The sequence below is a fragment of the Balearica regulorum genome, chromosome 3 (assembly GCF_011004875.1).
Source record: "Balearica regulorum gibbericeps isolate bBalReg1 chromosome 3, bBalReg1.pri, whole genome shotgun sequence".
Classification (NCBI taxonomy): domain Eukaryota; kingdom Metazoa; phylum Chordata; class Aves; order Gruiformes; family Gruidae; genus Balearica; species Balearica regulorum.
In genome coordinates this window covers 98,081,044-98,098,850 of record NC_046186.1, presented here as the reverse complement: position 1 = coordinate 98,098,850, position 17,807 = coordinate 98,081,044, and the positions used below count along the sequence as shown (strand labels likewise).

The window sequence follows — 17,807 nt, the reverse complement described above, 5'->3', positions numbered from 1 at the left end:
CTGTACAATCCAAAATTATGATCTACAAATCATAGCTCACCAAAAGGCCTACTACTGCTCCCACTCCCATTAATCTCAGCAGTTCAATTTCCATTCAAGCTAAACTAAGTTGTTATAGGTACAAGCTGTGTTTACTACAAAGACAAGACGACTGACTTAAGCAAAATATTTGGGTTTAAATGTTACTAAACTTACCGTCCATTAGGAAGTTTGTGGAGCTCTTCAGTAAACTACACATACTTTGCCAAACAAAAGACTCATGTCTCCACAAATTTCCCTGGATATTTTCTTGTAATTTCTGTACAAGCATCATTGAAACTTTAATGGCTATCAGTAAATCGTGCATCAATTGAGTCTGAACAATACGATTTCCATGATTCTTTCTGGGAAAGAAAAAAGACAGACATGCACACAAAAAGGAAATGAAAACCATTCTTCACCATCCCCAGAAAACAATGTTCTGCCAACTTCAGACAGAATTAATGGTAAAAACTAATGTATTGAGTTGAATAGATACATTAACCATAGGAAAACAAGGGCAGAGTTTTAAAATGAAGTTAACAAACATAATGACAAATTCTACTGGTTTCTGCAGGTCCCTGTGACAAACTTTCAGTCATTTGATTCTGCTTGAGCAGAGCTGAACTTTTCCAGAAACTTTCCAGAAAGACCAACAGAACACAGCGCTGCTCCTTTCTCATTTTTCAAGCAGTTCCTCCATGCACAAAGTATATTTATATGATTTGACTTTCCTCTAACATGAAGACAGACAACATGTAAACTTTTAGCGTACAAAACATTTCATTAAGCACCCTTCTCCTCTGGGTACACAATAAGACACCACAGTGAAGAGGCTTCACTTTATGCAATGCAACATCAGGATATTAAATGACAACTGCTGTGACAGATGAAACAGGTTATCAGTGCTGAATTAAACACTCATGGAAAGTAGAAAAGTATTACTCCACCTGAATTTTAGTAAGTGTATCTTTTAATTACAGTGTTCAGACACAATTCAGATAGCAAAACCACAACTCAAAGGCCTCCTTAAAAGTAGTAGCTCTAAAACAGTATCAGTGCCTTACACATTACCACCTTTATTTTTTTGCTTTCCTCTCATTTTATATCATCATATTGCCACAAAAGAAATTCATCAGCACCTATTTTTATTTAAAATATGTATCATTGTAAAGTGACATTCCCATCTTTCATCAACGTACAGCTGTCAAAGCGATATTCCAAACCATACCAGACTATCTTGCAAGAGTGAAATAAAAACAGATAAAATACAGTTTATACTGAATTCACTTGCCTGTTTTCTTCCTGTATGTCAAGTAGCGACTTCTGCAGAAACTGAAGAACTAGTGAAAATAATTATGGTATGAATTTATTTAAAAGAGAAACAGAAGAGAGGAATTCCAGTAAAGCAATCGCACACACACACATCACACCCAGACCCAATGAACAGTTATTCATACGGCGGTATTTCTTCCGCTCCATAAACAAATCAAACTGAAATTACAGTGCAGATCCAAAGATGCCATGCTAAAGCAAAATCTTAAGCTGGTTTGTAACAACCTGGTACAAAACAAGAGTTTCTGACCCACTTGGCCTAACCCTGTGAGGTAGTAAGAGTTCTGGTTCCTCAATGAAAAGTTGAAATTACCAAGAGCTAAAGACAGAGCAGCAATAAAACGTCCACGGAAGCTGCAAACTTCCTCTGCATGCCGAGGGCACAATCTGTCAAGTTATCCCACATTACCAATGGATCAGACATCTGCCAAATCATTGCCAAACAAAACTCTTGCCACAGCAGGCCTGGGCTTGCTATAGTCAAGACTGGCTGTTACAGCCCAGTGTTCCAACTTCATCGTGAGGCACGGGACAGTGAATACTTCACGTAAAGTTGCATCAACTCCCCCACTTCTTTAAAAATCACTCACTGGTACCTTTTGAGATTTATATCTAGGGCTGCTCAAAAAAGCAAAATTGGCCCCTGGAAATTAAAGGTACAAAAGGGGAAGTCTTTGACAAAAAAGTACCATGTGGGGGGGTACTAGTTATTAAAAACTAACCCAGAGGAAATCAGATCTGATAGATCTTTATGCCTACCTCATGTTACTTCTCCACACAAAACCCTTCCCCCAACTATCTACAGTGAAACTCATTTTGCTATATATATAACTTTACCTTCTTCAAACAGGTTCTTAATGCTTGCTCTACCTAGAAGAAAGAAAATACATTTTAACTAGTGAATACTAGCCAATACTGTCTATTTTATACAGATAAAGATGTAAACATTACTATTAGGCTCCGCACCAAGATGCGAACCAATATTCAGCAAGTTCAAATAGAATATTCAATGTCATTGTACCTAAACTGAAGTCCTCCATACAGGAAGCAAGGTTGTCCAGTACTTTTCTGTACAAATATATGTCCGTGGTTTTCAGTTCTTCCTTAAGGCAGCTTACAAAGCTTTGTATAGCTAACGTCATAAACTGTTCAGGAAGACCATTCAGTGAACTGCAGCAGTAAGAAACAGCATGATCAGTTGGCTCACACTGAGGTGTTAAATATCCACTTGAATAAAGTCAATGTCAGCTAAAACTCCAGTAATAGACAGACATTTCTTCCTGCATGAAAACATACTCTGTTTTAAAAATAAACACACACGTTCTAATTTTGCAGCTAGAAAACCTGTCAAAGGGGTGTAAAGCTCTGGCATGCAACCAAATACAGGATGGAAGCCCTGCATCTCTCAGTGGGACAACAAATGCTTTCGGACATAGAAATGAAGAGAGCTAACCATTGCATCTTAAAAACATTAAGGCTGTAATAAATTAGCCAAAGAAATATAACAGCAATTTTGAAACAGAATTTAATTGCAATAAAAACAGGCACAAGAAACCAGTGCCAGTTTAGTTACGATTCCTCTGAACAGCCTTCTCTTTATGTTGTCATAGTTGAGATTTTCTAACAGAAGTATTTTAAATTTCTACTATAATAGTGAATTTAAAAATTCAAACTGCTAATTACACTCTATGTTGTCTTTCTAGTTATGAAACAGATCAAAATAATACTTCACTTTGAAGTTACTTATCCTATGATATATTGTATTATTTGTAATTAAGATTTTGAACTAAGCAAGAAAGAAAACCAGTACATATTCACATATTCGTACCACAAGTTTTCAGTAATTAAATCACAGCAATTTGTAGTGCATGACAAATTACTGACTAGTACGGAAGAAGAGCATTTAAAAAAAAAAAAAGCCTTACTATTCAATTTTTTACCTTGCTAATACTTTTTTCAAGGGATTCTTCACGCCCAGTGCAAAGTACGTCTCTCCCAAAATATCCAAACAAGCTTTAACCATAGGATCACATGCAGAGTTTTGATCCATCTTGCTTATCAATGGCATAATCTATAATCAACAGAACACATGATAACAAAACCTCTGGATATACCCTGATCATTAAGAGAGGCAGAATTGCCTCTCATCCAAGTATATGGTACAAAATTGTCCTCTCTTTATCACATCCTGTTGAGCTTCAGGTGTTGAATAGCATTCCAAGAACACCTCTGATACCAAAAATACATACATACAAAATAGGAAACTTGGTATCACTGGCCTCCCATCATTTTCAGTAACCATAGCCCTTACTCATTTAAGCACTAGAACTACAATTCTACCTAATGCGGGTGCAGCAGTAACAATTGCTTTTTACCTGCTTCCAGGAATATTTAAAACATTATAGTTTATTTCAGAATTGTATTTCCCATTAACAGTGCACATGACACACTGTCAGTTACCAAAAACCACACTAACAAGTGAAGTCTTACTTGTTTAATACACTGGATCTGCTGGATGCCATTGCTCAGCTGTGCGCAGTGCAGAAGAAGAGATGCCAGGTTTTGCTCTTGAGCCTTTGAAAACCCTACATGTGGAAGAAGAGTCTCTTTTTAGAAAGGCAATACAATAAGCAGTATAATCAATACATAATTTATAAGAAATCACTGCTTAATTCTTTTTTTTTCCTGTTCCAGTAAACCTACTGCCACAATCCCTTAAGTCACCTCACAAAACCTTAACATCAATTTTTTTTGTAACAAATGAAAAAAAATTAAAAATCAAGTTTCACTGCAGCATAATGGTAAGCCTTATCTTCAGTAGGAAGACCAGTTTCACAAAATCACAGCATGGTTGAAGTCAGAAGGGACCTCTGAATTTCATCTGGTCCAACCTCACTTGCTCAAGTAGAGTCATCTGGAAGAGGCTGCCCAGGACCATGGCCAGATGGCTTCTAGATACCTCCAAGGATGGAGACTCCCCAACTTCGCTGGGAAACCTGTGCCAGTGCTCAGTCACCCTCACATTAAAACAAGTGTTTCCCGATATTCAGAGGGAACCTATTGTGTTTCAGTTTGTGCCCACGGCCTCCTATCTCATCACTGTTCACCATGGAAAAAAGCCTGGCTCTGTCGTCTTTACACCCTCCCATCAGATATTTTTACACATTGGTAAGATTCCCTCAAGCCTTCTCTTCACCTGGCTGACTAGTCCCAGCTTTCTCGGCCTTTCCTCATAAGAGAGCTGCTCCAGGCTCTTCATCATCTCAGCAACCCTTCGCTGGACTCTCTCCAGTACATCCATGTTTCTCTTGTACTGGGGAGCCCAGAACAGGATGCCACACTCCAGTTGTGGCCTCACCAGGGCTGAATAGGAGTACCTCACAGTAACTTTAGTATTCAAATCTTGTAGTACTCGTGTTTGGGTTTGTTACAGTAAAGACCACTGGAAGTTTCTCTCACCAAACAAAAAACTCCACTGCAAAATAAAACAGCATTTGAACGGTGTCTTTAAATCAAGTTAACTAAAGAAAATACAAAGACTGGGAAAATACACTCAAGATGACCTCCAGAAATCCCTTCCAACCTCAATCATTCTGTGATTCTTTGAAATTCAGTGTTATCCCACATATTAAGGCTACTACTTCAGGCAGCGCTGAATTAAAGGCCTGCAAGTGGGATCACAAGTAGGACTTTCTACCACCTTCACAACAATGACAAAACAAGGCAAAGATCTTTCAAACCAAAGACACCGTGCTCTAAACGATTGTTTTAACTCTGCAAGGTAAGAAGCCACTGTCATTACAAAATAAACCACAAAAAATACCCAAACAAAAAAAAAAACCACCAAGAACAAACACACACAAACTCCACAAAACAAAAACACCAGAAATAAAACAAACAAGGAAAAAAAAAAAAGAGGATCAATTTCAGCAGCTACTCAAACAGATTCTTCTAACAGAAAAAGAAATTACACATTAGCTCAGGAAGAAATACTTACTCTGAAGTTTTTCAAGCTGCTGCTGATCAAGAAGGAACGCATCTACTTGAATTTCTTTCTTCTTCTTTAAAACCATTTTTAGATGATTAAGTGATATCTGCTCAAAAAACACCCCAACCCAAATAAAACAAAACAGGCCACATTGGTTTAAAAGCATAATTACGAACACTTTCTATGATAATGATCCTAAAATAACGTTCATTGCATTATCTGGGCTATTCTTTTTTCAAGATAATAGCACTTTCTCTTTTATCAACCTCAACTATTTCAAGCATTTTGTCCAAAATTCACCCAGACTTCATGGCACAAAATGGAAGACATAGAAAGTGGGATTTCAGGATTTGCTGGATGAATGACAAAAATCTCTCACTGGAGTTTTTACTGCATTTGTTATGTAGTCTGCAGCATGCCCCTGGACCACAGTCTGAAAATATCATGCAGAAGCATGGGAATTACACCACAAAACTTCTGTTGCTCGGCTTTACTGTTCAAAACTCATTTGACTTGTATTAATGTAAAGTTAGACCTGCGTAGCAAAGCCGTTTTGTTTCTTCAAAACATATCAACCAGCTCTCCGCTTGGTATAATGACTGTTACAAACAGCAAGCTGCTTTTCTTCTTTAAGGTAATGGCAATTTAATGTGCATTAGTTTCACTTAGTTACAAGCTCATTATCACAGCACAGCTGAGGCGGGAAGGGACCTCTGGAGGTCATCTAGGCCAACCCTCTGCTCAAGCAGGGCCACCTGGAGCCACGTTACCCCAAACTGTGTCCAGGTGGCTTCTGAGTGTTCCCAAGGATGGAGGCTCCACAGTCTCTCTGGACAAGCTGTGCCAGCACTCGGGCACCCTCACACCGCATCTGGAGCCTCCTGATGTTCAGAGGGACCCTCCTGTGTTTCAGTCTGCGTCCACGGCCTCCTGAAAAGAGCCTGGGGGCACCACTGAAAAGAGCCTGGCTCCACCTTCTTTGCATCCTCCCTCTACATATTTACATACACCGAAAAGATCCCCTGATCTATTACCGAGTCCTGGCTGATGGGGATCAGAAAGCATAACTCCTTTTATTTTCTTCAAAAAACAGGTGGCCTGAGCCTTCTTCCCCAGGCAGCGGGCACCACACAACGACGTTCACCAGCGGGCCGGTGCCCAGGCGGTGTAACCACCGCGACAGCCCTGACAACCTTCCAGCGGTCTCAGGAAGACGAGAGCCTGACCCGCAGCGCCTCAGAGGAGGATGCGACCGGGCCCCGCTGCCGTGCAGGCGCTTCGTGCTCTCCCTGACCGACCGAGACGTCCCAAATTACCCCGCGCCCCACAGCAGCTCCCGGGGAGCTACCAGGCCCCCAGGCCGGGCCGCACCCGCCGCTGGCTCAGGCGCGGCCCCCGGGGCCTCCCCCTGCCCCGGCGGCCCCGCGGCGGGCAGCAGCATGGGCCCGGCGCGCAACGGGGCCTGGGGAGCGGCGGCACCCGGCACGGGAAGCGGCGGTGCCGCGGGCGGCCGCCATGGAGGCCGCGGTGCGGCGGAGGGCGACAGCAGAGGGGAAGGGAAACGCTGGGAAGACCCTGCCCGCCCCTTACCCCAGGGCAGACTCACCCACGGCCGCCGCTTCCCTTCCCGGTCTCCGCCGCCCCGCCCGCACCACGTGCCGGCCGGGGAGAGTCGGAGCCGCCCGCCGCCAAGCGGGGCGCTCCCCGCCTCCGGCCCGGCCCCTGCAGCGGGCCCCGGCGCCGCCCCACGCCGGCACCGACCGAGCTGGTGCTCCGGGGAACCCCAGCAGGTGCTGCCCGCCGAGGCTCCCGCAGCCGGCGCCGTTCGCCGTTTGACTGAGCCGCTGCCGGCACCGGCGCCGGAGCATCGTCCGCGGCAGCGGGTAGCCGGGTTTCTTCGGAAAATACTTAACTAAAAGATAAACCGACGTCAGAGTCGGTGGTCTTTGTAAGGCACGACTAGCTTGCCTTATTTTAAAATTTACTCTTAACTTTGGGAAAATTCGGTAACTTTGATGTATGTCATGATCGCAGTAGCTCGTGTTTCTCTCCGAGCAATTATGCTCAGTTCCTGAGCTTCCTCAGCAGTTTTAAATGGGTGCAGCGTCTTTGGGAGCCTAATTTGTGCTGTGCCCTTGCTGTACACAGCGGCTGCGGGGCGTCCCTCCAAGCTGACTACATGTTGGAGCCAGAGGAAGCAAACCCCAGTAAAGTGTCCAACACGAATCAAGCTGCTCTAGTCACGAATTCTTCCTTCCCTCTTTCTTTCCCAAGGAGCAGAAAGAGGTTTGAACAAACCCTTTGCAAAAATCCAATAAACTTCATTTGAAAAGTGCCTTCCGTTTGTTTCCTCTTAACCGTATCTCTTGATCCTTTACAGCTGCACCTAATGTGTCAGTGCCTCCGCATTTTCTTAAACTGTAAAATAAACAAGATAATTTTTTTTATATATAAGCATTTCATTTTTAGCCATAGCAGATAATTTTAAGTTTTCAACACTTGCGTGCCTTTCACAATCCTCCCAGGTCCCCTATGAATACAATGTAAGTAACAAGTACGTAATTTACAAGCAATAGACTATCAAATGGGGATGGTCTTTCCCATGTCCATGAGCTGTATCTAGCAAAAGGGAAATTTTGCACTCATTGTAAAAATGCTTATTGCAAAAGGGGTTATTGTAAAATGCCAGCTCAATGTAGTAGTCACTCTTCCATTCAGATTTAAGAACAACAACATTTTGGTAAGGAAAAGGGGGAAAATATAATAAAAACCATTCCTTGCCACTGGACTTTCACTCAACAGTGATTTTATGAGCAATCTAAAGCAGGTAGAGTCCATGAGAGTCTGTTCAGGACTTTGAACAAACTTCTGGATCCCCCTTTAACACTCAAGGTTCACAGTGCCTTCTGACTTCTGACATGGTAACGGCCCAAGAAACTGAGAAAAGGTTTAACCATATCCAAACACATGGGAAATAATTTCACCTTTTTTCTCAGTTGGTTGGTTGATTTTCCCTGTGTTTTATGTTCAGCTGTTTCTAGGAAACTGACACCATTATTTGGCACTATGCGTTGCAGTGACCTACTTAAAACGCTGGGCTATCTCCAGCTCGAAGAAAGATGGAATGCTCATATGCAATGTAACCTTCCAGCTAAATCAGACAACACATTGTCATTTTGTGTAAGCAAAGTCTCCAACAAGCTAAGTTCCCAGTTCCTTGTGCTCGATTCCATACCTGCACGTTTGACATCCAAGGTGATCCTCTTCGAAGCTACGGGTTCCCCAATTTCAGAGGAACCCTTTCCAGGGTTGCAGCTCCATGTATTCTCATACAGCTCATTTTCTGTCCAACTAGGGATAACTCTGCAACGACTTCCTGCTTTCCAGAAGAGCTTTACTTTCCCCAAGTTTTTTTCAGTTTGAGGGAGCACGGATGCCAGGGAGCTGCCAGGTAACACCCCAAGAATCCACGCTTCGTAGTACAATGTAAAGCAGAGTCGTCTCAAGAAATTAAACCTAAGCATGCAAGACCCACACACTTTAATTGCTCTGTTCCCCAAGATCACCACATTTCCAGTATCCAAAATAACTTCCTTAGACCTAGCTTACATACCGCCTCTGAGCAGCTCACCAGGCATGGGTTATTAAGCTTAACTGCCTTGAAAAGGTAGGTCATTCTGTTTTCATAATTTCTATTCTGCTGGAAAGAAGCAACAGATCCTTGAATTACTGGTGGTGTTGCTCCGCTGTGCTCTGCTGCATGCCAGAGATCTTGCAGAGACCAAAAAGCAACCACAGTGTTAGAAATTGCTAGGGAGAGAATAAAAAATGAACCAGAAAGCATCACTATGACGCTCTATAAATACATATACACTTTGAACTCCATGTGCAGTGTTCATCCCTACACAGAAAGAATATAGTAGGACTGCCAAAGGTGCGAGGTAGGGTAAGAAGAATGGCCAAAGGTAGAGAGGGGCTTCTCTGTGAAGCCATTATCTGCACTCTCAAAGAGAAACTACTGAAATTCAATACAACAGAAACATCTAAAATAATTTTTCACTGTCTCTACAAGAATTAAGCAGATGGCAGGTCCAAACCAAAATTAATTATTTAAACCATGGAGATCAATGATCCTAGGACATTTTGCATCTTGAAAACTACATTAATTCAAAAGCAGCTGGACTAAATCACAGAAGAAAAAAACCCCAAGAAACAGCAAATTTTCAAAACACAAAACTTCTTGTTCACACAGTCCCTGAACAACAAAGCAACCAGAGACTGGGATAGTATTCAGGGGAAATGACGCTTAACTTCCCTGGACACTGCCTGAGGACGACAGTGAAGCGACTGGATGCTAGGCTAGATGGCCCCCGGTCTGGGCCGGTACGGCCGTTTTTACCGTGATGTCTGAGCACGTTTCTGCAATTCATCAGAAGGGTTTTTTAAGTGCTGGATTTAAGTTCACCGACTGTACAGTTTTAACAAATCCATATCCACCAGTGAAAATCCCTCTCAAAGGAAATATTCTATCCCACACTGTTGGAAAGCTTTAATGTTTAAGCTGTAAATTCTAGTTGTCTTGAGCTATGCCTATATCCAGAAAGTACAGTACTTTGTATTTTAATTTTCTTTCAGAAGGAGACGATGCGCTTATGATTTGAAAACTCTCAGAAATCGATTATTTAGAGCAATATAGAACTTTACCACTCCGTGGCGCCAAACAATTAAAAAGAAGTTGTGCTTTTAAAGGGAAGCTGTGGACCTTCTCATGAGCCGTATTTTTCTTACGTAGAAAAAGCCTTTATAAGTAACTGAAGTAACCATAGACTTTTCCATTCAAAAGTATAAAAGCACAAATACTACAGGCTATTTAGCTAAGATGCCATTTTCCACCACTGAGAGACAAGCCATAGCCTTCAAAGAGCAACACTTTAAGACATGTCATGGTAATAAGGAAAATTGAACAGCAATGATCTTTCTCCCTTCCCCTCCTCCACTTAAACAAAACCTTTAAAGCTTTTTTTGGTCAAGAAAGATCAAGTGATACTTTTTAATCAATTTGAACATTATCTGAAGATGGTCTATTTCTTACTATCACAGGTTTGTAATTGCAACTAGTATAAGCAGTATTATGGGAACTTTTTTCTGTCGCAAGTCTCATATACATATTATCTTTTCAAAGAATCCACATAGAAATTAACTTAGAGAAGACACTGTCTGATCTAAGGTTTTGGAATCACAAGATGTTTTCTGGAATATATTTACCAATTGTAGACATACATACCACTCGAAAATACCTAAACTTAAATGCTTGCAATGTTTCTCTGTGAGAGAGCCAGAACAACCTCCATTTGTCACGATGGGGGTAAGGTTCTGATCCAGCATGTCAGAATTGCATTCCATATACTCAGGAAAGTCTCATAAGCCCTCAAATTTTACATTCAAGTTGCAGGTTTGACAGTAACTTGATCATCTCTGCAATGGAGCTAGTGGCATTCTTTGGCTTCCACGCTCTATATCAGATGTTTTGCAATACAGTCTTTATAATACTTCAAAACAAACAAGGTTATTAATAAGACAACCAGAGACTTAGAACTTATGTTCTTGCATTAAAGTCAATTATGGACAGTAAAAACCATACAACACGAACATCTCCAGTCCACGCCTAACTCTGAGAAAGGCAAATATTTCGTGGTGGTTTAACTGTGGTTTACCTCAGCAATGAGCCAGCTACCAGAGATGATCATTCCAAGGTGCAAATACCCAGTCTTGCAGTTTGCTTCTACAGTATACTGTGTAGCATTAGTATTTTTTGCATTTTCTGCATATATTTGCAAGACTCCACCTCAGATTTATTATTGCTTGTATGTAACTTCCATCAGTGACAACAGCAAGGAGAAACACCTCTCTGAGACTGCGCTCATGTGTACAATAGTTTTCCATGGACATCTCATGTCTTTGCCTTTCCCCTTTGCATTCTAATTACAAAACAAAGTTGTATTTTGTTCTATGTGTCCTAGTTGTTCCACTGGTAATTTTATTCCCTTAAGTAACTGAACACAGATTCTAGCCACATCTACATACTTTACAGATAAGGGCAGTTCAGAGAAAATCCTGAATATCCCTATTCCTTCTCGCAGAATATTTTTTTTCATGCCTCTTTACCTATCAGTATCAAGAGCCGCGTGACTGCAGAGCATTTTTACCATCTAAGGCCAAGGAAAATGTCAAGCCACAAAACAAACAGAAACAAACAGAAAAACACTCATTTAGTGAACAGGCTTTGCTCTCTGTCTTGCGGTCTAAGCATGTCATTCACGTAGCCTTCGCTTTTCCTTAGCTCAGTGCACTCTGAATTCAAACGCTCTCCGCAATCTTGGGTGTATCATTATTCAAGGAAATGATATGGCCAAAGTTTTCAGTAAACCCTAATGCTAAATCATTTTCCATAGTGTTTGTTAGGAACCAAATTATGATTTTTATTCTTTTAGCTAAGTATCCCTAATGCTAAATCATTTTCCATAGTGTTTGTTAGGAACCAAATTATGATTTTTATTCTTTTAGCTAAGTATTTTAATCTAAATTTTTTTCTCAGTTAATTTGTTTTTAATGTAGCTTGAACACTCCAGACAGGAGATATCAGGTAGAAAATGATTCATTTCTTGCTATACCAGCAACCATGTTTTTAACACATTTCTGAGCAGCGAGTGTCTAAAAAATACATGAGGCACTTAGGAAAGTACCAGCAAATGAAGCAGTTTCAGTGAAGTTGGATACTTCAAGGTCACTGTGAGTGGAAAATTGGAGGCTGTACTGAACTGAACAGGAAAAAATGAAATTGTGTGTATAACCAGATGGGGAATATTTGAGTTTTTAAGGCCTTTTTTTTTTTTCCAAACAAAACAAATTGCACTTTCACTGACTCACAGATTGTGAAAGAGCAGTTTACACAAGACGACTCTGCACACCTAAATTAGAAATAAACACCAAGAGAATGAAGTGTGGTTTGTTTATGCACCAGAAGAGTCTGTAAAACATTTTGCCTCCCTAAATCATAACCCAAACAAAATACAATCCAAGTCTCAGTCCAAGTCCATGTGTACACGAGGAAGATCTCTGTGTAAGTCAGACAAGCAACATACCAATTACTTTTTCCAAATATTTTTTAATGCTTCAGGCAGTCTTTTTGATTCAAAGTGACTCGGACAGCTGGTTACCAGAGACGTACCCACAGCTCTTTTCAGCCGGAGGGGACAAAGAGCCTGCTGCCAACGTGAAGCACCAGCATGTGCACCTGCCGCTGCACCCCGTCTAGTGCTAAAATGCAGAGAGCGTCGTTACCTGTTGGACACGGCAGCTCTGCAAGACCCGTTCATCCCGTGACAGCCCCACCATTGCCTCGGTGACTGCACGGTTCCAACCTGGCAAATGGCATTTTGACAAAGGAACTTAAAAACCTGGGATGGGGAAGGGGGTAAAGGCAGGCCATCCCCTCCGACGAGGGGAGCGGAGGGAGGCCAAGCTCGGTGTGCAGCCGATCCCGTGCTCCACCCACCCGCATCCCCTCCGCCCGGGAGAGCCGCCAGGCTCCCGCCAGCTTTCCCCGCGCAGCCCCGGCCATGCCGCGGTGCGGGAGAGTGGCCCGGCGGCTCCAGCCAGCCCCCATCCGCCCTCCGCCGGGCGCTCCCTGCCAGCACCCCGTCGGGGCCGGAACACGCGGCTGAGGCGGCGGCCCGCAACTAGCGGTCGTCTGAGGAAGAAACGGCGGGGCCGACGCCCCGGGAGCCCACCCCGCTAGCGGGACGCCGAGGCCGGCCAGACCGGCCCGCGGAGCCTGGCCGCGTCCCGGGATAAGCCCCCCCCGCCGCCGAGCAGCTACCCCCCCGCCGGCTCCCGCCGCCGCCGAGCCGCGCAGGCCCCGCCCGGGCGCCCCGCCGGGGGCGGCCCCCCGCTCCTCAGTGGCCGCCGCGGCCGTCGCTCAGGCGCCCGCGCCGCTCGCCGCGGGGATGGTGGGGCGGGCGCCGAGGGGCGCGGGCAGCCGCGGCCCCGCAGCGCCCACAGCCCGGACGGCGCCCGGCGCGGCAGCCCGGCGAGCCACGGCCGGCCAGGTTTGAGCTCCCTTTCGTTGCCCCCTTCCCTCCCTTCGCGAGCGGGGCCGCGCCGGGCGGGCGGCAGCGCCTGGGCCGGCTCCAGCTCCCGGCTCTGCCCCGGCGGGGTGGCCCGGCGGCGTCGCCGCGGGATGTCGCTCCCCGGCGGAGGGGCGCGGCGGGACAGCCGGCGCGGTGTCCCCGGACGGCTCCGTCGGGCGTCGGATGGCGTCACGCGGCGCCGTCACGGTGGCGAGTGACGTTGTGTTAGGTCACTGCGGTGCCACTGACTGCAGTACCCCGGGGGTGCGTCAGGCGGTGTCCCCACTGCAGGAGACTGACGAGCATGAGGTCGGTTTAGGTTCCTTAAGGTCTGGGCTCCTCTCGTCCGGCTGGCAGTGCATTGCCATATCCCCGCTATCGCCCTAAAAAACAAGAACACGAAGAACACAACTTCCAAACAAAGATGCAAAATTAAGATTTTTTTTAAATATCTACACCGTCAGAATTTCACATAAAAATTAAACATTCGTACCTAGTGTGATGTCACACTGCAACCTTTAAAATTTGCTGTCATAGGGAAGAGGGTGTAAAATGATCTTCTGTGGTTTAATGCTGTTTGCTACACGCACTTGACAGCGCTCTGCGGGTGAGCCATGGGTTGTGCCACTTCCCTGGGAAGCGGAGCAGGGAAGGGCTCCGTAATGAGCTGGGAGGGGGCAGCCTGGCCCCTGAAATCAGGAGGGCTCTCGGGGGTCTGCGCCCGGTGCTGGAGGTGGGGAGCCCTGGCTGACGTGTTGCTTCATGGGAGCAACCTCACCAACATCTAGGAAGCAGCAGAAAAAGCGTTTGTAAATCAAATTTGAAGGAAGTTTAAAATAGCTTAGGCTACAGTTTGTCTGAGCACGAGGATTATGCAAAATGAGTCAAATGGAAAATAAAGTTCCCAGTGTTTCACCGTGAGTGAGGGCCCTGGCCAGCAACAAACCTGAGAATGACTTCCTTGATTCCCAAACAGGTCCACTTTGTGTCTCATCATTTCCTTTCTCCAGTCCAACCTTTATGGCTCCAAAAATATTTGAAAGTTGAGGGTTTGGGTGAAAGGGCTGGAAGAAAGGGGCCTGAAATTGGAGAGGTATGGTCCAAATGCATTTGGGCTGGAACATTTTGGGAAAGTGTAGGGAACCCACCAAGTACTGCGCAAACCTGTGAAACAGAAGGACTTGGCAAGCTTTCTCCAGCAGAGAAAGGACATCCAGAACACATGGACAGAATATGAAATGTTTAGTTAAACACAGCGTTTTGTTAAAAACAGAGGAAAACACTGACAGTGCTATAAGGAATATGTAAATTTTTAAACATGCTTCAAAAAGCTAGAACATTGTTCCCTCCTTCCCCCTGAAATGTATTTTGATAATTTCCAAGCAGACGGTAAAGAAAAGGAAATTATATCAATCCCGTTGGGGAAAAGATGACATTCTGACTTTTTGAAGCCTATGAAGAGGTTTATAAACTTAAAAAATGAAAAAGACGAATTTAATCTTTCCAGACTTGTCAAACTTGTCTCAATTAATTTTTGATGACATAATTAGAACTTACCGCTTTAATGTGCGCTTTTTTAGTTTACTTTTCAAAAGATTTTATTTTTAAAGAGGAGAACGGAGGACTTTGTGGTGGGAACCGGAGCAGGAAGAAGGGGAGGATTCTGTGTAGGTTCGAGTGCTGATTCAGAGTACTCTATTAAGCCAAGAGAGATGAACTCATTTTTTTCCTCCCTTGGGGAATCAAACAAGAAACAGGAAGTCATTGATTCAAAGTAAGATCATTCATTCTGCAATTGTAAACAGTATATTATGCGCCTGTAAATATTTCCAGAACCCATTGGCTTATTGGAAAATATGAAGTAAATTATTGCAATCTCTGACAAACAACCCACAATAAAAAGAGTTATTTTCAAACCTTTTATCTGTAATGTTTATACAGTGGAATATTAATTAGCTCGGACATTGAGAAACTACTTGGCTGAACACATTGTTGCTGCCAGAAGTCCATCTACTCGAATGTTTTGTCTGTTGAAAGACAAACATTTTTAACTCCACCCTGTAATATTGCGCCCTACAAAAAAGCAAAAATTCTTTCACTACTTGATCCGTTTGTGTTTTCACTACCACAAACACTGAAATATCCTACTGTTAACCAGATGTTGGCTGAGTTCATCTCTGTCTTACGTAGCTGTAATTAGTCATTATTAAAAATTGCAAATAGACAGTCTAATAGGAAATTATTATTCCCTATTACTTAGGAGAGAGATTCCAGGCTGTCTGTCCAAATCAATCTGCAGCTGAAACTTTGCTTCCTCTGTAAAGTAGGAGAAGCTGCTGCTTGGAAGCGCCACCTTCCCCCCCTTGAGCTTGGGGACTCTGCCCAAGGACAGAGGAGCGAGGATTAGGGACCGGACAACGGTGAGCAACCTGCTTCCCTGACAGTCCAGGGAGTTTTCTGGCAAGGGGGGGGAAAGCCATCACCCAGAAGGCTGGCAGATGAAATGCTTGTGTGCTTAAAGTTTAGAATTTGGGTGTTGTAGGATGAGCTCAGGAAACTATTTTAATAACGTGCTTAAATCCCAGCAATTCCATGAGGATTCCCGAGTAGGGGATTCCTGAATAGGGATGGTTGTAACCTCCATGTTTAACATCTTGAATCATAGCCTGCAAGACCAAGAGAAAGAGAGAGTCAAGAATGAAGTAGTTACCTTCAGACAAATGATTGTGGTGAAAACTGACCAAAGTTTAGTCAGTTTTTCTTTCCTCTTTTTTTGCCCTCTAACTTAAGATATGGAATGAAAGGAACAAGGAAATTAGGTAAGTTAAATGAAAGGAAGTTTGGAGACCTGCTTAGCTGTGATGAACTTGAGAATAATCTGAGACTAAAAATTCAAGAGAGAACTAAAACATATTACTCAACGTATCGAAGAAAAGTTAAGGACTTTTTGGAATCCTACTCATGACTTTGATTTCTCTTGCGATGCTTTGCCTTTTCCTTTTTTCTTCCTGGTGTCAGAAACAGTGGAAAAGATAAATCCATAGGTCCTTCCCCTCCAGCTGACGTGAGCTTGGGAAAAGAGGGGAACTGGGGCTGCCTCCTCCAACAGTGGGAGGAAGGGGATCGCTTAATCCCAGGACTGGAGCAGTCCTTCAGAGGGGGGCTCTCAAAGACATCACTTAGTAATCCATACTAACTGGGTCAGGAGTTGCAGTATGGACCTCTGTGTTATGCATGATCTTCCTCTGCTGGGCTCTTCCATCACACTGAAAGTAGTGGGTACTTGCCTTTCTTTGTCAGTGCCTCATTGTCCATGACAAAGGTGACCAACATGCAGCATAACCTTATGACTGGTAATTTTTTGTTTGCTGAGATCTTTCAGCTGCCTTCCGCTGCATAGTGTTTTTTATGGCTGTTTGTTACTTCGAAGATAAATTGAATACTTGTGGGGAATTCAAGCTTTATTTTCAAAGCCAAACTTAGGTGTTTCGAGCCCTGCAAAGGCCAGGGCCTTTGCTCGCAAGGGAGCTTCTTGGACTGAATGGTAACGTTCAGCCATCCACCTACTCTCTATTAAGCTGTCTACAAATACTTGGAATACAACAGACCCCAGTCCTTCTGCTTACACACAGATGATTTTCTTGGCTTCTCAGACTCCAACCATGATGAGCCAGCTCTCATCCTGAATAATTTTTCCAGTAGTGCTTGTCCAAAAGGGCACTGAGCTTAATTTCCAGAAGGCATGAGCGGTTAAATGTAGATAAAAGCACAGATTTGAACCTAAAACATGCATGAACCAGGATGTTCCGAGATCCGCAACAGCTAATGTAAAGGGATTATTTTTCATGTGGTGGACCTTTACTTCCCTTTACATTTGGGACCATAAATTCTCCTTTGGATCTCATTATGGATATTACATTTTCAAGGCAATTTGATTAAGCATAAGAATTTTAAAACACTTTTTTGAAAGAGTCATCAGCCAAACATTAAACTTGCACAAAACCAAATGTGCTACTAACTCACAGGTAGTTAGACCTATATCAGGTCCTTCCTTAGCAAAAGCTCAGTTGTCTGTAAGTCTCTTCTACGTAAGAAAGGATATATACAGTAATTGGAGATTTAAATGGGTGATGTGTCTCTGCTTATCAAGGAAAACATATTGCAGCCCTCAAATAATTGAAGAAATTAAATTATGATAAACCTAAATATTATCAACACAGATTTCAGAAATCTCCTGTTTATGATAAGGGCCTTTGTAGACTAATGTAGTTTTACTAAGTTTTATGAAGCTGTACATGTACAAAATCCGGGGGCATTCTTGAGATTTATATAAAATA

The 17,807-nt window shown here is 43.5% G+C and overlaps 2 protein-coding genes and 1 long non-coding RNA gene across 16 annotated transcripts in view; 1 reads left to right on the top strand and 2 right to left on the bottom strand.

The window, feature by feature from the left end:
- Positions 1–7,058, bottom strand: part of THADA (THADA armadillo repeat containing) — a 166,150-nt gene extending 159,092 nt beyond the window's left edge. For all 6 annotated transcript variants that reach the window (XM_075749132.1, XM_075749134.1, XM_075749133.1 and 3 more), the window contains exons 1-8: positions 6,948–7,058; positions 5,351–5,447; positions 3,844–3,938; positions 3,294–3,424; positions 2,375–2,523; positions 2,191–2,223; positions 1,309–1,361; positions 196–379 (exon numbers count right to left, since the gene is read on the bottom strand). In XM_075749132.1, coding sequence (XP_075605247.1) covers positions 196–379; positions 1,309–1,361; positions 2,191–2,223; positions 2,375–2,523; positions 3,294–3,424; positions 3,844–3,938; positions 5,351–5,426 — 721 coding nt within the window. In that variant the 5' untranslated portion in view covers positions 5,427–5,447; positions 6,948–7,058. The remainder of the gene's footprint in view (positions 1–195; positions 380–1,308; positions 1,362–2,190; positions 2,224–2,374; positions 2,524–3,293; positions 3,425–3,843; positions 3,939–5,350; positions 5,448–6,947) is intronic.
- A 6,193-nt stretch (positions 7,059–13,251) lies between these two features.
- The window catches only part of PLEKHH2 (pleckstrin homology, MyTH4 and FERM domain containing H2), a 58,687-nt gene continuing 54,131 nt past the window's right edge, over positions 13,252–17,807 (top strand). For 2 of the 8 annotated variants that reach the window (XM_075749124.1, XM_075749117.1), the window contains exons 1-3: positions 13,252–13,449; positions 15,731–15,890; positions 16,136–16,289. The gene's annotated coding sequence lies outside the window, so the exon portion shown is untranslated. The remainder of the gene's footprint in view (positions 13,450–15,730; positions 15,891–16,135; positions 16,290–17,807) is intronic. The other 6 variants (XM_075749121.1, XM_075749122.1, XM_075749120.1 and 3 more) reach the window with 6 other exon arrangements.
- Positions 13,441–15,763, bottom strand: LOC142601080 (uncharacterized). 2 transcript variants are annotated; one of them, XR_012834679.1, is made up of 5 exons: positions 15,727–15,763; positions 15,028–15,203; positions 14,417–14,634; positions 13,964–14,254; positions 13,441–13,853 (listed from the first exon to the last, which is right to left on the bottom strand). It is a non-coding gene; the product is annotated as an uncharacterized LOC142601080 (long non-coding RNA). The 2 variants fall into 2 exon arrangements; XR_012834678.1 differs by lacking the exon at positions 15,727–15,763 and having other exon boundaries at positions 15,028–15,659.